The sequence below is a fragment of the Notolepis coatsorum genome (assembly GCF_963971535.1).
Source record: "Notolepis coatsorum genome assembly, chromosome: 15".
In the NCBI taxonomy this organism is placed as follows: domain Eukaryota; kingdom Metazoa; phylum Chordata; class Actinopteri; order Aulopiformes; family Paralepididae; genus Notolepis; species Notolepis coatsorum.
This window is the reverse complement of record NC_140179.1, coordinates 16192486-16215764: the sequence shown is the minus strand read 5'-3', so window position 1 is coordinate 16215764 and position 23279 is coordinate 16192486. Positions and strand designations below refer to the sequence as shown.

At 46.2% G+C, this 23279-nt stretch overlaps 1 protein-coding gene across 1 annotated transcript in view; it reads left to right on the top strand.

The window, feature by feature from the left end:
• Nucleotides 1-12475: 12475 nt before the first annotated feature.
• The window catches only part of fbxl16 (F-box and leucine-rich repeat protein 16), a gene marked incomplete at both ends in the record, with an annotated part of 36448 nt that continues 25644 nt past the window's right edge, over nt 12476-23279 (top strand). Inside the window, one exon of the mRNA XM_084331153.1 lies at nt 12476-13174. Within this exon, the coding sequence (XP_084187279.1) occupies nt 12476-13174 (699 nt within the window). The remainder of the gene's footprint in view (nt 13175-23279) is intronic.

The following is a 23279-nucleotide window of genomic DNA, read 5'->3' as shown; positions in this document are numbered from 1 at the left end:
TGGGGTCGGTTACAAACCATAACAGTACGACCCCAACAGATCGACGACCCCAGCCAGCACAGACGGTGTATGTTGAGTTTGCCTTTTTTTTTCTTGTTCCCTCTAGCTCCCCTGTTAGCCCTGTTAGCTCCCCTGTTTGCTTCCCGTTTTGCCCTGTTTGATCCCCCTGTAGCTAGCCATGCCCTGGCGGCTAACCCAGTCCCTCAGCAGAGCCCCGGTCTGCTAGCTTGGCCCCGGCTGTTAGCACAGCCTCTATGTTAAATGCAGCCTTGCAGCTGGCATAGGCCCTGTAGCTAGCCAGGCCCAAGCAGCTAACCCGGTCCCTCTGCATGGCCTCCACTTTTTTGTGTAGTTTATCCCACTGCTAGGACTGCCCTTTCAGCTAGCAAGGTCAGTTTTTCTCACACAGCTAGGACTGTCCTTCCAGCTAGCTTGTGCTCTCATGCTGGTCCAGCCCTGTCTGCCAGCCTGGCTCCGGCAGCTTGCGCAGCCTCTATGTTGATGTAGCAGTACAGCTAGCATAGGCCCTGTAGCTATCAGTGCCCTGGCAGCTAACCTTCCCTCTGCTAGCCCTTTCCCGGTGCTTCCATGGTTACCCCTTAGCTACCCTGCTTGCCCCTCGGTTCCTCTAGACCAGTTGCTCTAGACCAGTTCTCTAGACCCAGTTCCTCTAGACCAGTTTCTCTAGACCAGTTCTCTAAACCAGTTCTCTAGACCAGTTCTCTTGCCCAGTTCGCTAGACTAGTTCTCTAGACCCAGTTCCTCTAGACCAGTTGCCCCTCTGCTACCCTAGTTACCCCTCGGCGACCCTGTTTCTTTTGCTAGCCCCACTCTTGTGGTGGCTTCCCCTACTGGCTTGGCCAGTGCCTTTGTTTTTGTCTTGTTTTGCCCCCTGCCACTCTGTCTGTATTTGTTTTGGGTCGCCGGGTGGCTCCCGTTGGAGGGGGGGATACTGTGAGGTTTTGCCCGCTGCTCACTACCTTTTCTCTGTCTTCTTTAAGCCTACTGTTAGGAATTCCCTATTCTCTGTCTTCTTTAAGCCTACTGTTAGGAATTCCCTACTCACTCTCTCTAGCCCCCACCCTCTCGTTCTTTACCCTTAGTGGCCACACCTGTTTGATATTCTATTATCTCTCGCACCTGTGGTGGCAGGCTAATTAGTCCCCCTGTGGGCTTTAAATACCAGGGCGCTTCCCCTCGTTTTGGCGTGGGGTCGTGTTGTATACTTGCCGAGTCATATTCTCTAAACATCTAGACTCTTTCGGGAGATCCTCTGTCTGCCTATGCTGTTCCATTCTCCGGCGTCGAGATGTTTGCTCCAGCCTTCGCCAGCTGTCGCCGTTGCCTGTGGGGGAGACTGGTCTGCGCTCCCTGTACTTCCACGGGAGGCACCCCAGCGTTCCACTGCAGACCCCCGCGCAGCTGTTCGTCCTGACGCACATCCAGACCAGCGCAGACGCTCTCCAGTCCTCAGCGCGCAACGCGCATCTTCCAAGGACGCTCGAGCTTGGCACGCTCTCCAGACCAGCGCGCAATGCGCATCTTCCAAGAACCCTCGAGCTTGGCACGCTCCTCCGTACCAGCGCACAGACGCGCATCTTCCAGACCTTCGAGCTTGGCACGCTCCTCCGTACCAGCGCACTGACGCGCATCTTCCAGACCTTCGAGCTTGGCACGCTCCTCCGTACCAGCGCACAGACGCGCATCTTCCAGACCTTCGTGCTTGGCACACTCCTCCTCGCAGACGCACCCCGAGGCGTCTCTCGGTTCCGACGCGCACACCAAGGTGTGGCGCGCACTCTGTTCCTCGGCTCCGACAGCGGCTACCCGGTGGACGACGCCCTCGCCACCGCCACTGTTCCGACGCGCACACCAAGGTGTGGCGCGCACTCTGTTCCTCGGCTCCGACAGCGGCTACCCGGTGGACGACGCCCTCGCCACCGCCACTGTTCCGACGCGCACACCAAGGTGTGGCGCGCACTCTGTTCCTCGGCTCCGACAGCGGCTACCCGGTGGACGACACCCTCTCCACCGCCACTGTTCCAGCACTCTGTCCCTCGGCTCGGACAGCCAGCCACCCAGTGCCCTTGCCCCCGTTCCCGCTGCTGTCCCTGTACCTTTACGCATACGCCTGGGTGAGTTTTGATTGTGATGTCACTCACTCAGCGTAGTGCCCTTGCCCCCGTTCCCGCTGCTGTCCCTTACCTTTACGCATACGCCTGGGTGAGTTTTGATTGTGATGTCACTCACTCAGCGTAATGCCCCTTGCCCCCTTCCCGCTGCGTTTCCTGTACCATTACGCATACGCCTGGGTGAGTTTAGATTGTGATGTCACTCTCCCAGCGTATTGCCTCTGTTTTTGGTTCTCACTTAGAATAGTATTTTTGGACTTTACATCTCCCCCTGTGTGTTTGTCACACGAAGATATTATTACTTTGTTCACTTTGTTATTTGGACTGTTCTGCACCTGCTCTGTTTTTTCCCTTTTGTGCATTAACTATCTCCTCTGTCCTGCAGAGCGGCCCAGATGATTTCCACCAGTCCTCCCAGTTCCTCCCTGTTCCCCAGCCCGCCTCCGCGGCCCTCAGTCCCCTCTTTTCCCTAGTTCTCCCCTTTCTAGTTCCACCTAGTTCCTGGTCCCAAGTTCTCCCCTTCTAGTTCCACCTAGTTCCTGTTCCCTAGTTCTCCCCTTTCTAGTTCCACCTAGTTCCTGTTCCCTAGTTCTCCCCTTTCTAGTTCCACCTAGTTCCTGGTCCCAAGTTCTCCCCTTCTAGTTCCACCTAGTTCCTGTTCCCTAGTTCTCCCCTTTCTAGTTCCACCTAGTTCCTGGTCCCAAGTTCTCCCCTTCTAGTTCCACCTAGTTCCTTGTCCCTAGTTCCCCTAGTCCCCGTTTCTCCTGTTCCCTAGCTCTCCTTGTCCCTAGTCCTCTCTCCCTAGTTCTCCTTGTCCCTGGTTTACCTAGTCTCTAGTTCCTCTGTCCCAAGGCGTTCCCTTAACCTTCCCTTAGGCGTTCCCTTACTTTCCCTTAGTGTTCCCTTTTCCTGCCCGCCTCTTAAAGGCACCTTTCCTTCCCCTCATATTATATTCCTGTATTTGTGATTCTCCCTTAAAGGGACAGTGCCCTTTTCCCTGTATTTCCCTGTTGTTCAATAAATTCTGTTTCTTGGCAAACCATCATACCTGTCTTGTGTTGTGCGATTGGGGTCGGTTACAAACCATAACATGACCCACATTAGATGAATGGTAAAACGTTGCCCACGGAATTATAAACGATCCCCCGCCCATCCGGTCAATATCAGATGATACGTAGAAACTTCTAGAAGTACGTCCAATTAAAATTTTTGATCTCACACAGATTCCTACCAAACTGTATTTCATCATCAATATAATGTATTTGGGGCTATAAATCACGTTCTGGAGAAAGCTGCAGAAAGAGATGAAAACATACTTATACTTTAGATCATATTTTAGTATGAATATGTGAATGAAAAAGTTTAACGTTGCTACACCATGAACAATACATATAGGACCTTGAATGGGCCCTAATAATGGCAATCTAGAAATAGAATTTAAAAAGTTATAGCCCTGCAAAGAAGGGGAACTTCTCCATGTTAAATAGAGCTGGCAACGGATGGTATATCATGAATTTAACCTTAGGCAATCAAAGTGTTAATATCCTGGGGCTAATCAAATTTACATGCAACCAGTCAGGTAGTCGCTGGATAGGGGGGCCTCGCACGGACCGGGTTCCTATAGTCCAAAACGCTGGTCTTCGGTGTTGGAGTATGTCACTGCACTTCTCCTGGCTTTGGCGATATTACGATACCGTTTTTAACTGGTAATTCACTTCACCAACATTACCATACAGCGTTGTAGCAAAAAACAACTCTCTCCTCTCTCACTTTTTCTTTCCCAACTAATGGTATCTTTCTCTCCGTTCCAATACGTAACGTGCAGGTGAGTGGCTCGCAAACTATAACGGTAACTCTTCTCCGTCCCAATACGTGCAGGTGCGCGCTGTATACAGCCACTATAGCGATATATCTCTGCATGTGGCTTTATATTTGTCGCTCAAATTAGATTGTTTATACGAGCATTAAGCCAAAGCCCACAACATTATATAACGATGTTTAAATAAGTACGATGCTCAATATCTTGATTTGATATTGTCGTTCGAGATATTCTATATTCTTTCACGGTCTGCTACAATTACTGCTGCCATGATCACCTGTTTAGAGGCTCATTTACATAGAAAGGGGAGATTTTCCGCCCATATTACCTCATTTAAATATACGGCAATTGCACGGACGCAAAGCCATATGTTACGCATGAGCAACCAAATTATTTTCATTTGAGAGTGAGATGCGCCGGCTTTGCGTCGGAAAACGCGAGCAAAGGCTCTGTGGATTCCGGCCTTAGACTTTGTGTTCAGAGAATGTTCTAGTGCAGAGGGGTGTTTCTATTTTAACTGGCGCAGCTTTTCCAGCCATTACGGCTTTACTGGTTTATCGGCCCAGGAAACCCACAGACCGAGTGATGCTACTCAGCCAATCAAATCTGTGCATTCCGATAAGCACTGTGACTCGAGCCAATGAGTGAGATACGAACACGTCACATGGCATGCTCTAAAAAGATACTTTTGCCAACACAATATGTAAATATATAACATAACATACCCCTTTCCTGTGGACGATTAGTACTTTATTTACATTTTCTGATGAGACTGTGTTGCAATGTAATATTTCACAATGCTTGTATAATAATAATAATGTTGTTTGTAGGCTAATGACAGACGTTGATCTTATTCTGACTTACCTTTCCTCACGTGAGACTAGAGAAAATAATCTCTAGTAGGGAACATAAACTCATATCTACAAGCTTGCAGACGTCCACAGGTGTGGAATGAGCTTGATTGCACTATAAAAGTGTCATTATTATCTGTGACAGTTTTTAGAAATCGCTTAATGAAAACAGACGCTACTAAAATATGTTTATACTTGAATATCCTGAACGGCTGACGACCTCTAAACTCTACTCTGAAATCCATTTCAATTGGACTGTCATTTCCACTTGTTTTCATATGTCTCTATTTATTGCATCTGACTTATTTAATCAATGTCTAGACTGATACATGTCTTGGGACAAATGTTACTGTATGATATATCACTTTTAAATCTAGACAAGGTGTTAGTAAACATAGAGAGAGTGATCTGCAATCTGCTTGGGTTGGAGGTGCAATTCCTAACAGGCTCAACCATATGGATAAAAGTGCCCATATTATGTGCATTACACAAACCAAAAACAGATATTGTCGGAATTACAAGAAGAAAGAAACATCACCACCTTTGGCTGATAGTAATTTATTCATTTATTAGGATTTCTTTTGGACTGGTCTAATAAATGTTTATGGTTCTTAGATGGACCCCCCCCCGCTGCCTCCTCCTCCAGGGGTCACTGCAGGGGTCACGGCAGGGCGCCACGCGGAGCGGCATACTGGCTCATATTAGGCAGGCCATGCATTATGCAGCAGCTTAGGCCTCTGCGCTGGATCTCCATGTCCTCGGCTACAGTCCACCTGTCGCTGCTCTGGTCGTAGCGCTCCACGTTGGAGATGGAGTTGGAGCCATTCCAGCCTCCAGCCATGAAGAGCAGGTCGTCCAGCACCCCGATCCCAAAGTAGCTGCGGGGGGTGAGCATGGTGGGCAGGGCACGCCAGGAGTCAGTCAAGGGGCTGTAGGCCTCCGCGCTACACAGGTCGTTTACTATGTCAAACCCTCCCACCTGAGGACAGGACACATGAGAGGAATGTTTTAGTATGTGGTTAAGGCAGGCAGGCACTGTATTAATCCACTTAGGGAAATGTGGGCGTCACAGCAGCATTGCAAGTCAAATGATATATATCTATAAAAATATCTAGTATAAAGCATTTGTCTCCGTGTGCACCTACCACATAGACTTGTCCTCCGTACGCAGCGACTCCCACTCCGCTACGCCTGCTGCTCATGGGGGCGATCAGAGTCCACTGTTCGGTGTCTGGGCTGTAGCACTCAGCTGTGAGCAGACACATCAGCATCCTGCTGAAGCCACCACAGATGTAAACCTGTAATAAGGAAGAATATATATATATATATTTTTTTTTAACCCTCTCTTTCTCTGTTTTTCTCCCCATCCCAATTTAGTCGTTGTGCCAATTCCCCCCCTCCCCTACCTGTTTGTTGTGCGCATGTTCTCCTACTGGTCAGTACAAGGGAATCCTGAAGTATCCGCACGCTTCCTCCGACATGTGCGGCGACAGCCAGTGACTCTCTTCTCACCTGGCAGCGAGGGCTCTCATTGGTGAAGTGTAACGCGTGGGAGGTCACGCTGCCTTCATCAAGTCCTGCCTCCGCTGAGCAAGTGCCCAGACCTGACCTGTAGGCGTCGCTGTCCACAACGCCAGATCCAATCACTTAGTTTTTAATGTAAACGTTCCTTGGGTTCATCTACCACCCGTGTGTCCCTCAGTTCTATCCACCTTGCCGTGGAGGGCTGCTGCCCTGGCGGCGGTCCAGCATGGGTGAAATCACTGTCCACTGGTTGGTTTCAGGCTTGTAGCGCTCGGCGGTGTTCAGTTCCACGTCTCTGTCGAACCCTCCCATGGCGTAGATACAGCCGTCCAACGCGACCACGCTGATGTGACTGCGGCGTGAGTGCATGGGAGCCACCAGCTGCGAGTGACGGGGTTGAACCTGCACACACTGCTGAGACACTCTACGTCGTCAAAGCCGCCGACGCAGTAGACCAGACCGTGGAGATAAGCGGTGCCGTGGAAGGCCCAGGGACTCTCCGCCTCAACGCTCACGTCCATCCATCCACCGGCTCGGATATCGTAAACCTCCATGCCATTTGTCAGGATGTAGCCACTCTTGCCTCCGATGGCCAATAGGACCTCCTGGGGCAGGCGTGGGCGGGTCAGGGGGTTTGGGAGCCTGTCGGAGCCAGGGGGTTTCAGGACACTGAGGATGAGGGGCCTGCAGTCAGGGCTGTCCCTCACCACAGGGTTGTTCTGGACGTTGTTCAGAAAGTAGTCAGGCCTCATCAAGCCCATGCGAACCTGGGAAGAGACAAGCAAGTACAACTTAGACAGCGGTTGTAGACGGTTTCACTGGAATTCTGTTGCTAGGGAACAGTTTGGACCCAAATGTTTGAGAACCACTGTACTAGGGAACCTAGTGTTGTTTTAATGCAATGCACAGTAATACAATTAGTTACCTTGGGCAGCAGCAAAGGGATGTGTGTTTTACGTATGGCTGACCTTCAAAGCTTTTTTTGGCAATCAAAGCTTCGGGGCCGAGCTTCGATTTTAATTCGAAGCTTCGAAAAAAAATTAAAAAAAAATATATTTTTTTAATATTTTTTTATTTTAATTTTTTTATCTTATGTTGTGGAACTTGTACAGCACTTTCGTAAACGTTGTTGTTTTTAAATGTGCTCTATAAATAAAGTGGGTTGGATTAATTAATTAAGTAGCCCCTTTCGTGACTGACGCATCCAACAAGGTTTCACTCGGCTGTGTGATTTAATTCAAGGTGGATCGCTGTTGTCGTTTGAACAACTTCAGATTTCATGGGAACTACCAATCCCCCAAATCAAGAATGTTTAAGATGAATGAAGTAAGATTTTGATTATTTGAAATATGGCCTGTGTAGACTAAACTATGCACAGAATTATGTCAGTCTACAAGGTCCGGATTCTACATGGTCCGGCAATGTAGACCTTGTAGACTCCACTACAGACCAATTATCAGTGAATGTTCATGCATTTTTAAGAAGGGCAACTTCCACAAAAAAACAAAGAACTCACCAAAACATCTCAGTAGCACCTTATCTAAATGTTATATTTCATATATGGAGATTCATATTTATTTATGTATTGCATGCATTTCTACATTTTATTTCCTATTTTGTTTATTCATCCCAGTATCTTTCTTTCTTATGTGTGGAATTCTACAAGGTGCGCGCACACACACACACACACACACACCTACACACACACACACACACACACACACACACTTACATTTAGTCATTTAGCTGACGCTTTTATCCAAAGCGACTTACAAGTTCTGTACGACAAGACAGCAAGAAGGGTACAACTCTATCAGCTGAGTAACAATGTTCATCAAAGTGTTGCGTGTTACAGTGTAGGTTAGTTTATTAGGACAAGTGCATGACAGTAAGGTTAGTCACGGTTAGATTTTTTTTTTTTTTTTTTATCATTTCAGATAATGGTTGAAGAAGTGAGTCTTTAGTCGACGGCGAAAGATTGGACGGGATTTGGCTGTCCTAACACACACACACACACACACACACACACACAAATCGAAGTAAAAAAAAATATGTAAAAAAAAAAAAAATTTAATTTTTTTTTAATTTTAATTTTTAATTTTTTTTTAAACTTCGATTTTTTTTTAATGTTCGAAGCTTGTGCCATCGAATCGAACGTTCGAAGCTTCGAAGCATTTAAGACAGCCCTAGTTTTACGCTCCTCACAGGAGTGGTCGATCCAACAGAGGATGGCCTCGAACACGTCTCCTCATTCTTCATGTTTAGATCATCCCTCTCTGCAGGGACAGCTCCACAAACTCCTGTGAGACATGCAGCATCTCCACAAAGTGACACACGATGAAGAGATGGGCCTTGTGCCTCAGGTCAGGGCAGCAGTAGATGTCCGCGAACCTCCAGATGCCGACACAGTTTTCCAGAGACAGCTGGCCTTCTAGGAAGTCAGAGCACGCTCCTACTATGCCAGTGACGAGAAGCTGGTCTGCAGCTACCAGAAGCTCTTTCACGTTCTCTGCTGTCACCGGCACTTTTTACAGTAGAAGTACAGTATAGTATATTTTTACAGTAGAAGTACAGTATAGTATCTTATTACAGTATAGTATATTTTTACTAACCAAGTTAACCTGAACCAAGCTAACCTGAACCAAGCTAAACTTACCTGAAATAGGCGCTGCAGCAACACATGATTGCCTTGTGGGCGTTAAACTCAGTGCTGTTGACTTTAATAACCACATCACAAAACCTTCGCTCCAGACGCAGGTCATTAAGGATTGTATAGGACATTGTTTCCTTTTCCATGTGGTGTTTTTAAATTGTACAGTATATATTCAAGCTTACAGACAAGTAGCCGGACAGCGTGAATGCCACCTACAACAGAACTGCGTTTCCGCGTTGCTCTGATTGGCCACTGACCCCACGTGACCGTACCCTATTACACGCCCCCTTATCAACGGGCGTTATGCAACGCTCTACAGCTCTTTCGCTGACTTCCTCGCAGAACATCTGTTACACGCCCCCTTCGCAGAACAGCTGTTAATAAAGTTTTCAATCAATGAATATTTCTTCTCCAGTCAAATCTGTAATACCCAAACACTTCTCAGCTGCCTTAACAACTGCTCTAATCCTACCTGACGTATAGTCTTGTGCTTTGCCACACCATTTAGAAAAGTGCAGAATAAAAGTATTGCTTTCCCCCAAAAATATACAAGATACAAGATACTTTAATGCCACACATTATATATTGATGAATGAATGTATCATTTAAAAATCATTCCGGATTCTAAATGAATGTTGTTGTTTACATGTTGTGTGCATGTATCCCTTCTCTACTTCCCATTTCCCCACGTGGAACACACCTAATAGGATCAATTACATGCTGGTGCTCTAGTGCAACATTGAGTGGCTGAATGTTATCTATAGCACATTTAAGTCCAAACCTAAGAAAACTCTCCCTTTCAGTGTCTCTTTTGACATGATTCTTGTACCGGATCTCCTCTCTGGTAAACAAGAATACCCTGAAGACTCTGGCAGGAGCACTCATTCAAGGGTACTATGACTATGCTTGCACCTCATGGTACCAAAGCACCTCAAAGGCGCTAAAAACAAAATACTCCTATACTTCCTGAGTAACTTGCCCAACACTGCTTAATGGTTGTTTAAATATTTTACATGGGGCACGTATAATCAGGATTTCTTTTGTTACATAGACTTAATTTCCTGCATTCTGTATCAGACAAAGTCTGCCACCGCGCCCTCTACAACAAACAGCCATCAGTCGTTAATTGACTTTACAATTTTTAGACAGTAGAGGTTGAGTACTTTATTATCTAAAGATGGTAAGTTAGAGTGTTGTGTTTGTTCATAGTTAAAGACAGTAGAGGTTGAGTACTTTATTATCTAAAGATGGTAAGTTAGAGTGTTGTGTTTGTTCATAGTTAAAGACAGTAGAGGTTGAGTACTTTATTATCTAAAGATGGTAAGTTAGAGTGTTGTGTTTGTTCATAGTTAAAGACAGTAGAGGTTGAGTACTTTATTATCTAAAGATGGTAAGTTAGAGTGTTGTGTTTGTTCATAGTTAAAGACAGTAGAGTTTGAGTACTTTATTAGCTAACGATGTTAAGTTAGAGTGTTGTGTTCATTCATAGTTAGACATTAGTAGAATAGACACAACGTGAGGTAATCACCATCCATTTTAAACCGGTTATTACCTAATGCTAACGTTAGCGAGACTGGTAACATTAGAGGTAATCACCATCCATTTTAAACCGGTTATTACCTAATGCTAACGTTAGCAGATAGACGCGAGACTGGTAACATTACAGCTTGGCGTTATCGTTAATGTTGTTATTGATTGATTGATGAGTCGGCATTTAATACAGAGGTGCTTCACAGCGCTCACAGAGCGGCATTTCCAATATTATAAATACGGAAACAGCTGTTCTGCGAGGAAGTCAGCGAAAGAGCTTTAGAGCGTCGCATAACGCACTTCGATAAGGGGGCGTGTAATAGGGTAGGGTCACGTGGGGTCAGTGGCCAATCAGAACAACGCATAAACGCAGTTCTGTTGTATGTGGCATTCACGCAGCCGGAAACAACAAGTGAGATCTTCACTTGTCTTCTGAGATCTGAGATCTTCTTCTTCTTCTTCTTCTTTAGAATTTCCGGCAGTGTAGACGCAACATGGCGTATTACTGCCCTCCTCAGTTCCATACTATGCCCACAATTTAGGCCTTAAAAAAAAAAAAAAAAAAAACTATATAATAATAATAATAATAATAATAATAATAATAATAATAATAATAATAATAATAATAATAATAATAATAATAATAATAATAATAATAATAATAAATAAAACAACATTATATCCTCTGATACAACTCTGACTCGTGCAGAAATGTCAGCACTGACTCTGTGATCAGCTGGTGGTTCTCATTATTCATGCCAAAGAAAGATTTAAAAGAGAAGGAAGAAACTCCCAATTCTGATTCCTTTTATAAAAGATTTCCCTTTCTTTCCTATACCTTTCAAATTCTAGGAAAACATGCTTGACAGTTTCAGGCTCTCAACATTCACACCGCCCATCTGGATGTTTTCCCACAATGCTTAAGGTACTGTTCAACCCACAATGTCCCAGCCTCAATCTACACATCTTGACCCTATCGCTCCTAGACCCATATCCAGCCACGTTGATTTTGACCCGAGGCTGCAGAGAGAAATAGTGCCTTCCCTTGGTCCCCTTTTCCCACTCAGCCTCAACTCCTTTCTTTATCTTCTCTCTGAGTTCCACTCTTCCCATTGAAATGCTTATCTCTTCTTCCCTTCCCAGGCTCTGTTTGGCAAGGGAATCAGCTGTCTCATTTCCCTCAATCCCAGCATGCCCCGGAACCCAACAAAACTCCACTGAACAGCCTGCCTTCTCAATCCTATATAAAACTAATATTATTTCCTGAATGAGATCTGGGCGAGCTTTAGACCTACCTGCACTCACAGCCATCAGTGAAGCAGCCGAGTCAGAACATATAATCACCTGGCTTGGTCCCACTTCCTCCACCCACCACAATGCCCAGAGAATGGCAAGTAACTCTGTTACAAATACAGAGCTGCCGTCAGAGAGTCGCTGTACTGACTCACTGCTGACTCACTACTGACTCACTGCTGACTCACTACTGTACTGACTCACTGCTGACTCACTACTGTACTGACTCACTGCTGACTCACTGCTGACTCAAGGTGCTCCCATGGTCGAGCGGACAGTGCGCGGAGCGGACTCTGCGAGGTCCGCGGAATGAATGAATGTCTCTCTCAGATGCCCCCCCTCTCCATGTGCAGTGTTGAGCTGCAAGATAAGATATTTATTCTCTCTCTCTCCCCCTCCCCTCTCTCTCCCCCCTCCTCTCTCTCTCCCTCCCCCTCTCTCCCCCCTCTCTCTGTTCTCTGTCTCTCCCTCTCTCCCCCCCCCTCTCTCTCTCTCCCCTCTCTCTCTCCTCCCCCTCTCTCTCCCCCCTCTCTCTGTTCTCTGTCTCTCCCTCTCTCTCCCCCCCTCTCTCTCTCTCCTCTCTCTCTCTCCTCCCCCCTCTCCCCCCCCTCTCTCTCCCCCCTCTCTCTGTTCTCTGTCTCTCCCTCTCTCCCCCCCCCCCATCAGGGTCCTGATGTTGAACATGTCCTCCCCCAGCAGTGACCTCAAGTCTCCGTGTGTGACCCGTAACGGGATGGTGAAACTCCCCCCGAGTCAACCCAACGGCCTGGGCAGCGCCAGCATCACCAAGGGCACGCCCGCCGCCAAGAACCGCCTGTGCCAGTCCTCCTCGGTGCCCTCCATCCTGCCCCCGCCGCCCTCCTCCCTGCCCTACCACCACCACCACCACCTGGACGTCCTGGGCGGCGGGCCCGGCATGCCCCTCTTGGCCGCCTCGCTCCTGGACCCCGAGGCCGGGAAGCCCCTCCGTCAGCAGCTGCCCCCCCTCACGCTGCCCAAGCCCCCGGCGCTGGAGCGCCAGCTGGTTCTGGAGGAGCGGCTGCTGGACCGCCTGCTCTGGTACTTCACCGCGGCGGAGAAGTGTGTTCTGGCGCAGGTGTGCAAGACGTGGCGCAAGGTGCTGTACCAGCCCAAGTTCTGGGAGGCGGTGACGCCCATCCTGCACGCCAAGGAGCTGTACGCCCTGCTCCCCGGCGGCGACAAGGAGTTCGTCAGCCTGCAGGCCTTTGCGCTGCGCGGCTTCCAGGCCTTCTGCCTGGTGGGCGTGTCGGACCTGGACATCTGCGAGTTCATCGACAACTACCCGCTGTCCAAGAAGGCCGTGCGCTCAGTCAGCCTGAAGAGGTCCACCATCACAGACGCCGGCCTGGAGGTGAGCTGCTGTTTTACTGTTGTTGTGCTGAACTCACTGGTTCTCCATCAGCCAGGAGTCTGTCTTCTATTTATTACAAACAAACCGCTGTTGAGAACCGCTGTTTAGAACCGCTGTTTAGAACCGCTCTTTAGAACCGTTGTTTAGAACCGCTGTTTAGAACTGCTGTTAGAACCGCTCTTTAGAACCGATATTTGGAACCGCTGTTAGAACCGCTCTTTAGAACCGCTGTTAGAACCGCTGTTAGAACCGCTCTTTAGAACCGCTGTTAGAACCGCTGTTAGAACCGCTCTTTAGAACCGCTGTTAGAACCGCTGTTTAGAACCGCTCTTTAGAACCGCTATTTAGAACCGCTGTTAGAACCACTCTTTAGAACCGCTGTTAGAACTGCTCTTTAGAACCGCTGTTAGAACCGCTCTTTAGAACTGCTGTTAGAACCGCTCTTTAGAACCGTTCTTTAGAACCGCTCCTTAGAACCTCTCTTTAGAACTGCTGTTAGAACCGCTCTTTAGAACCGCTCTTTGGAACCGCTGTTAGAACCGCTCTTTAGAACCGCTGTTAGAACCGCTGTTAGAACCGCTGTTAGAACCTCTCTTTAGAGCCGCTCTTTAGAGCCGCTCTTTAGAACCGCTTTTTAGAACCGCTGTTTAGAACTGCTGTTAGAACCGCTGTTAGAACCGCTCTTTAGAACCGCTCTTTAGAACCGCTTTTTAGAACCGCTGTTTAGAACTGCTGTTAGAACCGCTCTTTAGAACCGATATTTGGAACCGCTGTTAGAACCGCTATTTAGAACCGCTGTTAGAACCGCTCTTTAGAACCGCTGTTAGAACCGCTCTTTAGAACCGCTGTTAGAACCGCTCTTTAGAACAGCTGTTAGAACCGCTCTTTAGAACCGTTCTTTAGAACCGCTCTTTAGAGCCGCTCTTTAGAACCGCTCCTTAGAACCTCTCTTTAGAACTGCTGTTAGAACCGCTCTTTAGAACCGCTCTTTGGAACCTCTGTTAGAACCGCTCTTTAGAACCGCTGTTAGAACCGCTGTTAGAACCGCTGTTAGAACCGCTCTTTAGAACCGCTTTTTAGAACCGCTGTTTAGAACTGCTGTTAGAATCGCTCTTTAGAACCGATATTTGGAACAGCTGTTAGAACCGCTCTTTAGAACCGCTGTTAGAACCGCTGTTAGAACCGCTGTTAGAACCGCTGTTAGAACCGCTGTTTAGAACCGCTGTTTAGAACTGCTGTTTAGAACCGCTGTTAGAACCGCTGTTTAGAACCGCTGTTTAGAACCGCTGTTAGAACCGCTGTTTAGAACCGCTGTTTAGAACCGCTGTTAGAACCGCTCTTTAGAACCGCTCTTTAGAATCGCTGTTAGAACCGCTCTTTAAAACCGCTGTTAGAACCGCTCTTTAGAACCGCTCTTTAGAACCGCTGTTAGAACCACTCTTTAGAACCGCTGTAAGAACCACTGTTTAGAACCGCTGTTTAGAACCGTTCTTTAGAACCGCTCTTTAGATAATAATGTACTCAACCTCTACTGTCTTTAACTATGAATGAACACAACACTCTAACTTACCATCTTTAGATAATAAAGTACTCAACCTCTACTGTCTTTAACTATGAATGAACACAACACTCTAACTCACCATCTTTAGATAATAAAGTACTCAACCTCTACTGTCTTTAACTATGAATGAACACAACACTCTAACTCACCATCTTTAGATAATAAAGTACTCAACCTCTACTGTCTTTAACTATGAATGAACACAACACTCTAACTCACCATCTTTAGATAATAAAGTACTCAACCTCTACTGCAGGGGTTCTCAACCTTTTTTCCCCCAGGGACCCCCAAACATCTCTGATGAAATTCCTGGACCCCCTCCTAATAAAATACCATAAAATACTTATTTTTTGTCATTTTAATACTTTTTTTTGTCATTTTAATAACAAACTGCTTATACACAGGCATATGCATCATAATTAGACCCACTATGCTTCTTTGACTTGTGCCTTCAATCAACAAATCTCATCTTGCACCATATGTATTTCAAAATGTTGGCCAATATTAAAATCCTGTATTCATCCTCTCAAATCAGGCCCTAATGGTGAACGGTTTGCATTTATGTTGAATGAAGTAAGAATCCACTGCAGTAAAAATATCCTCACCTCGAGTGGTGGTAGTAAGGTTGACTGACATGAGAATGTCCTGCTTCAGATCCTCATTTTCGATATACTGCACATAAACGATGAGCACAGCCTCGTCTGCGACAGTTGTAGTTTCATCAAGTTGTATGGCAAATGGACCCTTTCTAAGCTTTTCTGACAGCTGCTGATCGCAATCACTTGACATCTTATCAATTCGGTCTTTCACTACATTGTTCGAGAGTGGTACTGATTTTATTTTATCCGCCACCTGTGGGCCGCACAGTTTCTAAACCATTTTGATGCAGGCTGGTTTGATGAGCTGCTCGCCAATATTGTGTGGTTTCTTTGCTTTTGCAATTAAAAGCGAACACTCAAAGGAGGCTTCGGTAGCCTTCTGTAAATCACTGCCACCCCTGCTCCACGCTACTCTAACATCAACGGGCTTGTTCGCCTTGAGAGACTGTTCTTTCCTCCGAAAAAAGTCCGGATCCTTCCCAACGGTTTCTGGGTGCTTAGACGCTTGCTGGGCTTCAGGCTCGAGTTTGCCAACTTTTCTCCACAAATCACACTCTCAGGTCGTTTGTCTGGTCCCTCAGTGAAGCCCATGGTGATGTAATTTTCGCGATTGCTGTAGGTCCTAACTTTTTTTGCAGATGAGCTGCCGTCATCTCCTTTTCGTTTGTCACACATTTTCGCCTCTGGCGGCTGACTGCAGACGAGCCGAGAAAGTTAACTAGCGTGCTAGGCTAGCTATGGAAAGTGATACAGTCAACTGATTCGCGTTTTAGCGGCTACCCGGTAGCCTACTGTTAACGTTCAAAAATCATGTCTAGATGTTTATTTATTTATCTTTATTTTTTATTGTAGTGGAGAGACTATTCATGCTTCTGATGATAAAAATATGCTAATTAAATATTTCTCTGAAAGAAAAAATTTATTAAAAAAATAAAATAAAAAATAAAATAAAAAAATGCCTCAAATCATCTGTGGTCTGGCGGACCCCCTGCGCCCCCTGGCGGACCCCCAGGGGGTCCGCGGACCCCAGGTTGGGAATCACTGCTCTACTGTCTTTAACTATGAATGAACACAACACTCTAACTCACCATCTTTAGATAATAAAGTACTCAACCTCTACTGTCTTTAACTATGAATGAACACAACACTCTAACTTACCATCTTTAGATAATAAAGTACTCAACCTCTACTGTCTTTAACTATGAATGAACACAACACTAACTTACCATCTTTAGATAATAAAGTACTCAACCTCTACTGTCTTTAACACTTTGAGTGCCGTGGGTTAATTCACATTTAGTCCCTTGAATGCCACCATCGGCGTCAATGTTAACGTTAATATCGCCTAATCTATGTTTTAAATTATGGCTATGTGTCTAATCTGCCCGTCGCTTATCAAAGAATAATTTTCCAGTCAGTGTTGTCAAGGCAGATTGGTTTTTTATCGCTTCATTTCCGTTTGAGAGCATTTTGAAAAGCACCCGTTTTCAGGTGAACAACAACCTATTCTATGATAATCGCCTTTTACTGGAATATTCCAGAACGTTGATATTTGTCGGCCTATTTATGAATCGTTTTCAAATAAACGCTAGATGATCAATAGTATATGTGCACGCACGCACGTTCGAGCCGCGCGCTGATAATAGTTGCTTTCATTTCCTCATGGATTTTACAGTGAAACAGCTAGAGCACATATCACAAAATAGCTTATATCTCTGTGAAAACGAGTCTGATTATCCTAACACTGATAACATAGATTCCTTACCTGACATCAGATGGTATCCAAATGGTATATTCCAATTCCTGATCACCATTCAAAAAAAAATCGATAAGTATATTGATCCAACGTGTGTACAGTATAACCCATGCTTGCCGCGGCTCAGAAGCTCCAGAATGAACTCTGGTAACTCCGGCTGCATCAGTGGACTGGAAAATGTGGACTGGAATATTTCTTTTTCCCCATCCATTTTCATTGAGTCCATTCCAAAAGGGTGATTTAAAAAAAATAAAAATCCGAGAAAAGCCGTGACGTGGCTTTCAACGTCACTATCGTAAACCCGAGATTAGCCGTGAGTGGCGCTCAAAGTGTTAACTATGAATGAACACAACACTCTAACTCACCATCTTTAGATAATAAAGTACTCAACCTCTACTGTCCTTTCACAGCACATACAGTACTGTATTTAACATGTTCTTGAGACAACCCCCCATTCTGTAAATACAATGCAACACACAGGAAAAGGCCATTTTCACAATAGGTCCCCTTTAAGTAAGTAATAGATTCCTTCCATTGTGTCTTGGTTTGAAACAATAAGAAAGAAATGCATAATGCTAGGAACTGTGCCTCTGTTTGGAGCCACTGAAAATTCTCAGAATGCTCCTCACACCCGCGAAGGCTGCTATTCTGGGACGAGAGTGGTTGGTTACCATGGAGACGAGAGTGGTTGGTTACCATGGAGAAAGAGTGGTTGGTTACCATGGAGAAATCCGGTATTGTTGGTAAGGTGATCTATATGAGTTTTCATCAGTTGAGCTGCTGGTTGGTTGGTTTCTACATTTATGATTTATGATTTTATTAGGATCCATTATTAGATAATGCAGAACATCAGCTACTCTTCCTGGGGTCAAACACACAACATATAAACATGACAATAGATATTTACAGACAAAACAACCAAGTGGTATTAAAATCAGAGAGTGACAATATCCGCTTCAGCTTCAGACAGACAGGCAGCTTCAGACAGACAGACAGACACAGACAGACAGACAGCTTCAGACAGACAGACAGACAGACAGACAGACAGGCAGCTTCAGACAGACAGACAGACAGACAGACAGACAGACAGACAGACAGACAGACAGACACAGACAGACAGACAGCTTCAGACAGACAGACAGACAGACAGACAGGCAGCTTCAGACAGACAGACAGACAGACAGACAGACAGACAGACAGACAGACAGACAGACAGACAGACAGACAGACAGACAGACACAGACAGCTTCAGACAGACAGACAGACAGACAGGCAGCTTCAGACAGACAGACAGACAGCTACTGGAGACACAGGAGAGACGGTTCTTTATTGAGACAGTAGGAAGGCTGAGAGGGAGACAGAGTAGAGGAGACACGGGAGAGAAGGTTCTTTATTGAGACAGTAGGAAGGCTGAGAGGTAGACAGAGTAGAGGAGACACAGGAGAGAAGGTTCTTTATTGAGACAGTAGGAAGGCTGAGAGGGAGACAGAGTAGAGGAGACACAGGAGAGAAGGTTCTTTGAGACAGTAGGAAGGCTGAGAGGGAGACAGAGTAGAGGAGACACAGGAGGGAAGGTTCTTTATTGAGACAGTAGGAAGGCTGAGAGGGAGACAGAGTAGAGGAGACACAGGAGAGAAGGTTCTTTGAGACAGTAGGAAGGCTGAGAGGGAGACAGCGTAGAGGAGACACAGGAGAGACGGTTCTTTATTGAGACAGTAGGAAGGCTGAGAGGGAGACAGAGTAGAGGAGACACAGGAGGGAAGGTGCTTTATTGAGACAGTAGGAAGACTGAGAGGGAGACACAGGAGAGAAGGTTCTTTATTGAGACAGTAGGAAGGCTGAGAGGGAGACAGAGTAGAGGAGACACAGGAAGGAAGGTTCTTCATTGAGACAGTAGGAAGGCTGAGAGGGATACAGAGTAGGAGACACAGGAGAGAAGGTTCTTTATTGAGACAGTAGGAAGGCTGAGAGGGAGACAGAGTAAGAGACACAGGAGAGAAGGTTCTTTATTGAGACAGTAGGAAGGCTGAGAGGGATACGGAGTAGGAGACACAGGAGAGAAGGTTCTTTATTGAGGCAGTAGGAAGGCTGAGAGGGAGACAGAGTAGGAGACACAGGAGAGAAGGTTCTTTATTGAGACAGTATGAAGGCTGAGAGGGAGACAGAGTAGGAGACACAGGAGAGAAGGTTCTTTATTGAGACAGTAGGAAGGCTGAGAGGGAGACAGAGTAGAGGAGACACAGGAGAGAAGGTTTTTTATTGAGACAGTAGGAAGGCTGAGAGGGAGACAGAGTAGAGGAGACACAGGAGAGAAGGTTCTTTATTGAGACAGTAGGAAGGCTGAGAGGGAGACAGAATAGAGGAGACACAGGATGGAAGGTTCTTTATTGAGACAGTAGGAAGACTGAGAGGGAGACACAGGAGAGAAGGTTCTTTATTGAGACAGTAGGAAGGCTGAGAGGGAGACAGAGTAGGAGACACAGGAGAGACGGTTCTTTATTGAGACAGTAGGAAGGCTGAGAGGGAGACAGAGTAGAGGAGACACGGGAGAGAAGGTTCTTTATTGAGACAGTAGGAAGGCTGAGAGGTAGACAGAGTAGAGGAGACACAGGAGAGAAGGTTCTTTATTGAGACAGTAGGAAGGCTGAGAGGGAGACAGCGTAGAGGAGACACAGGAGAGAAGGTTCTTTATTGAGACAGTAGGAAGGCTGAGAGGGATACAGAGTAGGAGACACAGGAGAGAAGGTTCTTTATTGAGGCAGTAGGAAGGCTGAGAGGGAGACAGAGTAGGAGACACAGGAGAGAAGGTTCTTTATTGAGACAGTAGGAAGGCTGAGAGGGAGACAGAGTAGGAGACACAGGAGAGAAGGTTCTTTATTGAGACAGTAAGAAGGCTGAGAGGGAGACAGAGTAGAGGAGACACAGGAGAGAAGGTTCTTTATTGAGACAGTAGGAAGGCTCAGAGGGAGACAGAGTAGGAGACACAGGAGAGAAGGTTCTTTGAGACAGTAGGAAGGCTGAGGCCATGTTTAGACGGGAACGCTCGCAGGTGAAACCGGCAAAATATTTCTTCGAATGTGCCTTTTGTTTATACGGCAACGGCGTTTTTGCGGGGAGAATCCGCAAAAAAGTGAGACCACCTTCCTGGGTGGAAATCCTAGAAACGATAAACCTTCGTGCTATCATCTGAACAGTCAAACCGCATAAAACTATGACGAAAGGGTTCTCAAGGCTCTCGTGAAGGCTACATTGGCAGTACTTTTAAATACACAAGAATCAGTCCCGCGGCTATCGCAACTATTAGTACTGTAACTGGAGCCACTGTCTGTGAGTGACTCTGCTTTGGTCCAATCACATTCCCCCACCCACAGTCTGCGAATCAGAGGCAGAGTAGGGCGGGTCTTCACAGCACTTCAGGTTGTCTCAACAACCTGAGGCAGTGTAGCGTATGGGTTGCGTGAATATTTCCCCTAACGGAGTCCTCATTTGTGCAGGCTACCGCCCTAATGGAGTTGCACTTCCGCGTTCGGTTTGTGCGATCTGATTGGCCACTGACGTTTCTGGTCATGTGACATCTGCGGCAATCGTGTGACAGCGGGGCTCCGTCGTCTCGAGTCTTTACAGCCTCGTCTGCACGCAGAATTCCATCCCAAAACACTAGTAGTCTAAACGCAACATTAAAAGTGAGACCGCAAGACGACTTTTGCGGTTTCTGTTCAGACTCTCTCCGTCTAAACATGGCCTGAGAGGGAGACAGAGTAGAGGAGACACAGGAGAGAAGGTTCTTTGAGACAATAGGAAGGCTGAGAGAGAGACAAAGTAGAGGAGACACAGGAGAGAAGGTTCTTTGAGACAATAGGAAGGCTGAGAGAGAGACAAAGTAGAGGAGACACAGGAGGGAAGGTTCTGGTAGGATTGGATCCTGGTCAGCAGGGGTACAGTACTTCTAGTGACGTTCTAGAGTCCAAACGGGCCAAACCTTCCCGCTTTAGCTGTTTTTACACCAAACAACAACAGTCTTCTGCACTGTAACAGATCCAAAGACTGGATAGCACACATCCCCTTCAGGTAGTGTTGAATACGGACAAACGCCTTTATGTTATTAGTAACAGTTGTGTAATCAGATTCAGATACACACACACACACACACACACACACACACACATGCACACTGACACGTGTCACACACTCAGAAATGACCAATAAGCTGGCGGCGAGCCGTCCTAACGAGGACTTGAAAGAAAAGGGAATTGTACTTGTTCAGAGAGCATGAGTAACATTAATCCCTCTCACTAGATGGACGGAGACAAAGCAGCCAGTAGGGGGGGGGGGGGGGGTGTTCACCCACTGTGTTCGATGCTACAACCGCTGACATGACATGGAGGAGAGGAGGAGAGGTCAACGTCGACCACGGGCCACTTAGATGGAAATTAAAAGTGTAATTTACTAGGGTGACCAAACGTCCTCTTTTGCCCGGACATGTCCTCTTTTCACGCCCTGTCCGGGGCGTCCGGGGGGGGGGGGTTTATAAATTCATGGAAATGTCCGGGTTTCATTGTTTTTCAGTTTCAGTTTCACGGCCCTTTGCGAGCATCTGAAGGCTCGGGACTGCATTTTTCGCCGAACATAAAAATTACCGAATTAAAGCGCTATTTGTTGCCGTTCGAATGCCATCTGAACCGCCAAAATCCGTGCCTCGGTTCTCGAGTTACATGCCGATATGTCAGGCATGCAACTTTTTACGCGGGGCGCCAGATTATCACCCCGGACTCCCGGAGAAGCATGCAGCTGCAGAGCCGCAGAGCCAAAGGCGCTCTCAGGGCCGCACTCTGACGGCCGCTCAGCAGCGCCACCCACCCAATGGCTGAATTGGAGTATTGCACTGTGCGGGCACAGCTGTGAGATCCGCGCGAGGCCAGAGGATGTACATACTGTATGAGTAAATTAACTATACTTTTGCTCACACAATATCTTGAATGAAGGCGTTTATTTATTTAGAAACATAAATTGAAAATAAATAATAATAAAAAACAAGTAATAAACAGATTAAGAAAAAAAACAAGCAGGAGTAGGATGAAGTGTAAACGTATGTATTCCAACCCTTTCACACTCTATTATCTTATGCAACTCATATCATAAATTTGATTTGATTTGATATTCACTCCACAAACTGAAATATACATACATTGTTGAATGAACAGCCTGTTTCTTGAAGTTAGACTCTCCTCTAAATTGTAACCCCCCTCTCTATCACAGAATTTTTGGATGTTACCCGGGAGCAGTGATGGGCAAGCTACTTGGAAAATGTAGCAAGCTACACTACAAGTTACTCTCGATTAAATATAGCTCAACTACATTGGAAGCTATCCCCAGAGAAATGTAGCAAGCTACACTACAAGAACATGGCAAAAATAGCTAGCTACATCGGCACTACTTTTTTTTCTTTTTTTTTTAACTTCGTGATCAAGTTTACACCAAACAAATAGGCAGGCAAAAAAATAGCTCAGTTTTATTGTTTATTATAAAACTGAAACAAGCCCTCGGTCTGGCTTTTTGTGTCATCCTTTTAACATGAGGAAAGAACTGTGGAAACGTAATAAATAAAAGGCAGTGAAACAATAATAAAATAAACACAAATATATACTCTCTCTATTGGAATGGAGACTTTTCAGCACAGGATAAACTACTGTTTCAACTCAAACCACAGTAGCAAAATGACAATAACCTGGCCAAAGAAAAGGTGCAAGAAACATTTGTCTACAAAATAGACATTAACGAAATCCTATGTAACATTTTTTTTTTATCCACTTTTTCTCCCATTTTCTATATATTTTCTCCCATCCCAATTTTGTATGATCCAATTCAACCCTCCCCTGTCACGAACGCTGTTTCTTGCCTCCCACAAGCCGGCTGCAATGTGGACTAAGTCATACATAGCACAAGTCCCCTCCGGTACTTGAGGTAACAGCAGTCGCATCTTTTCACCTGCGCAGCTCGATCTCTCAGTGGCGAGGAGTAACGCATGGGAGGCTCACGCTGCCCCCGACACTTCCTGATTCTATTGCGCAGGCGCACCAACCGACCTGTAGGAGTCGCTGTCCACAACGCCCGATCCCCACCCATCAGTTTCCCACCCCCTAATACGGCCAATGTGTATTAGTACGGACGACCAGCTAAACTGAAAGCAAA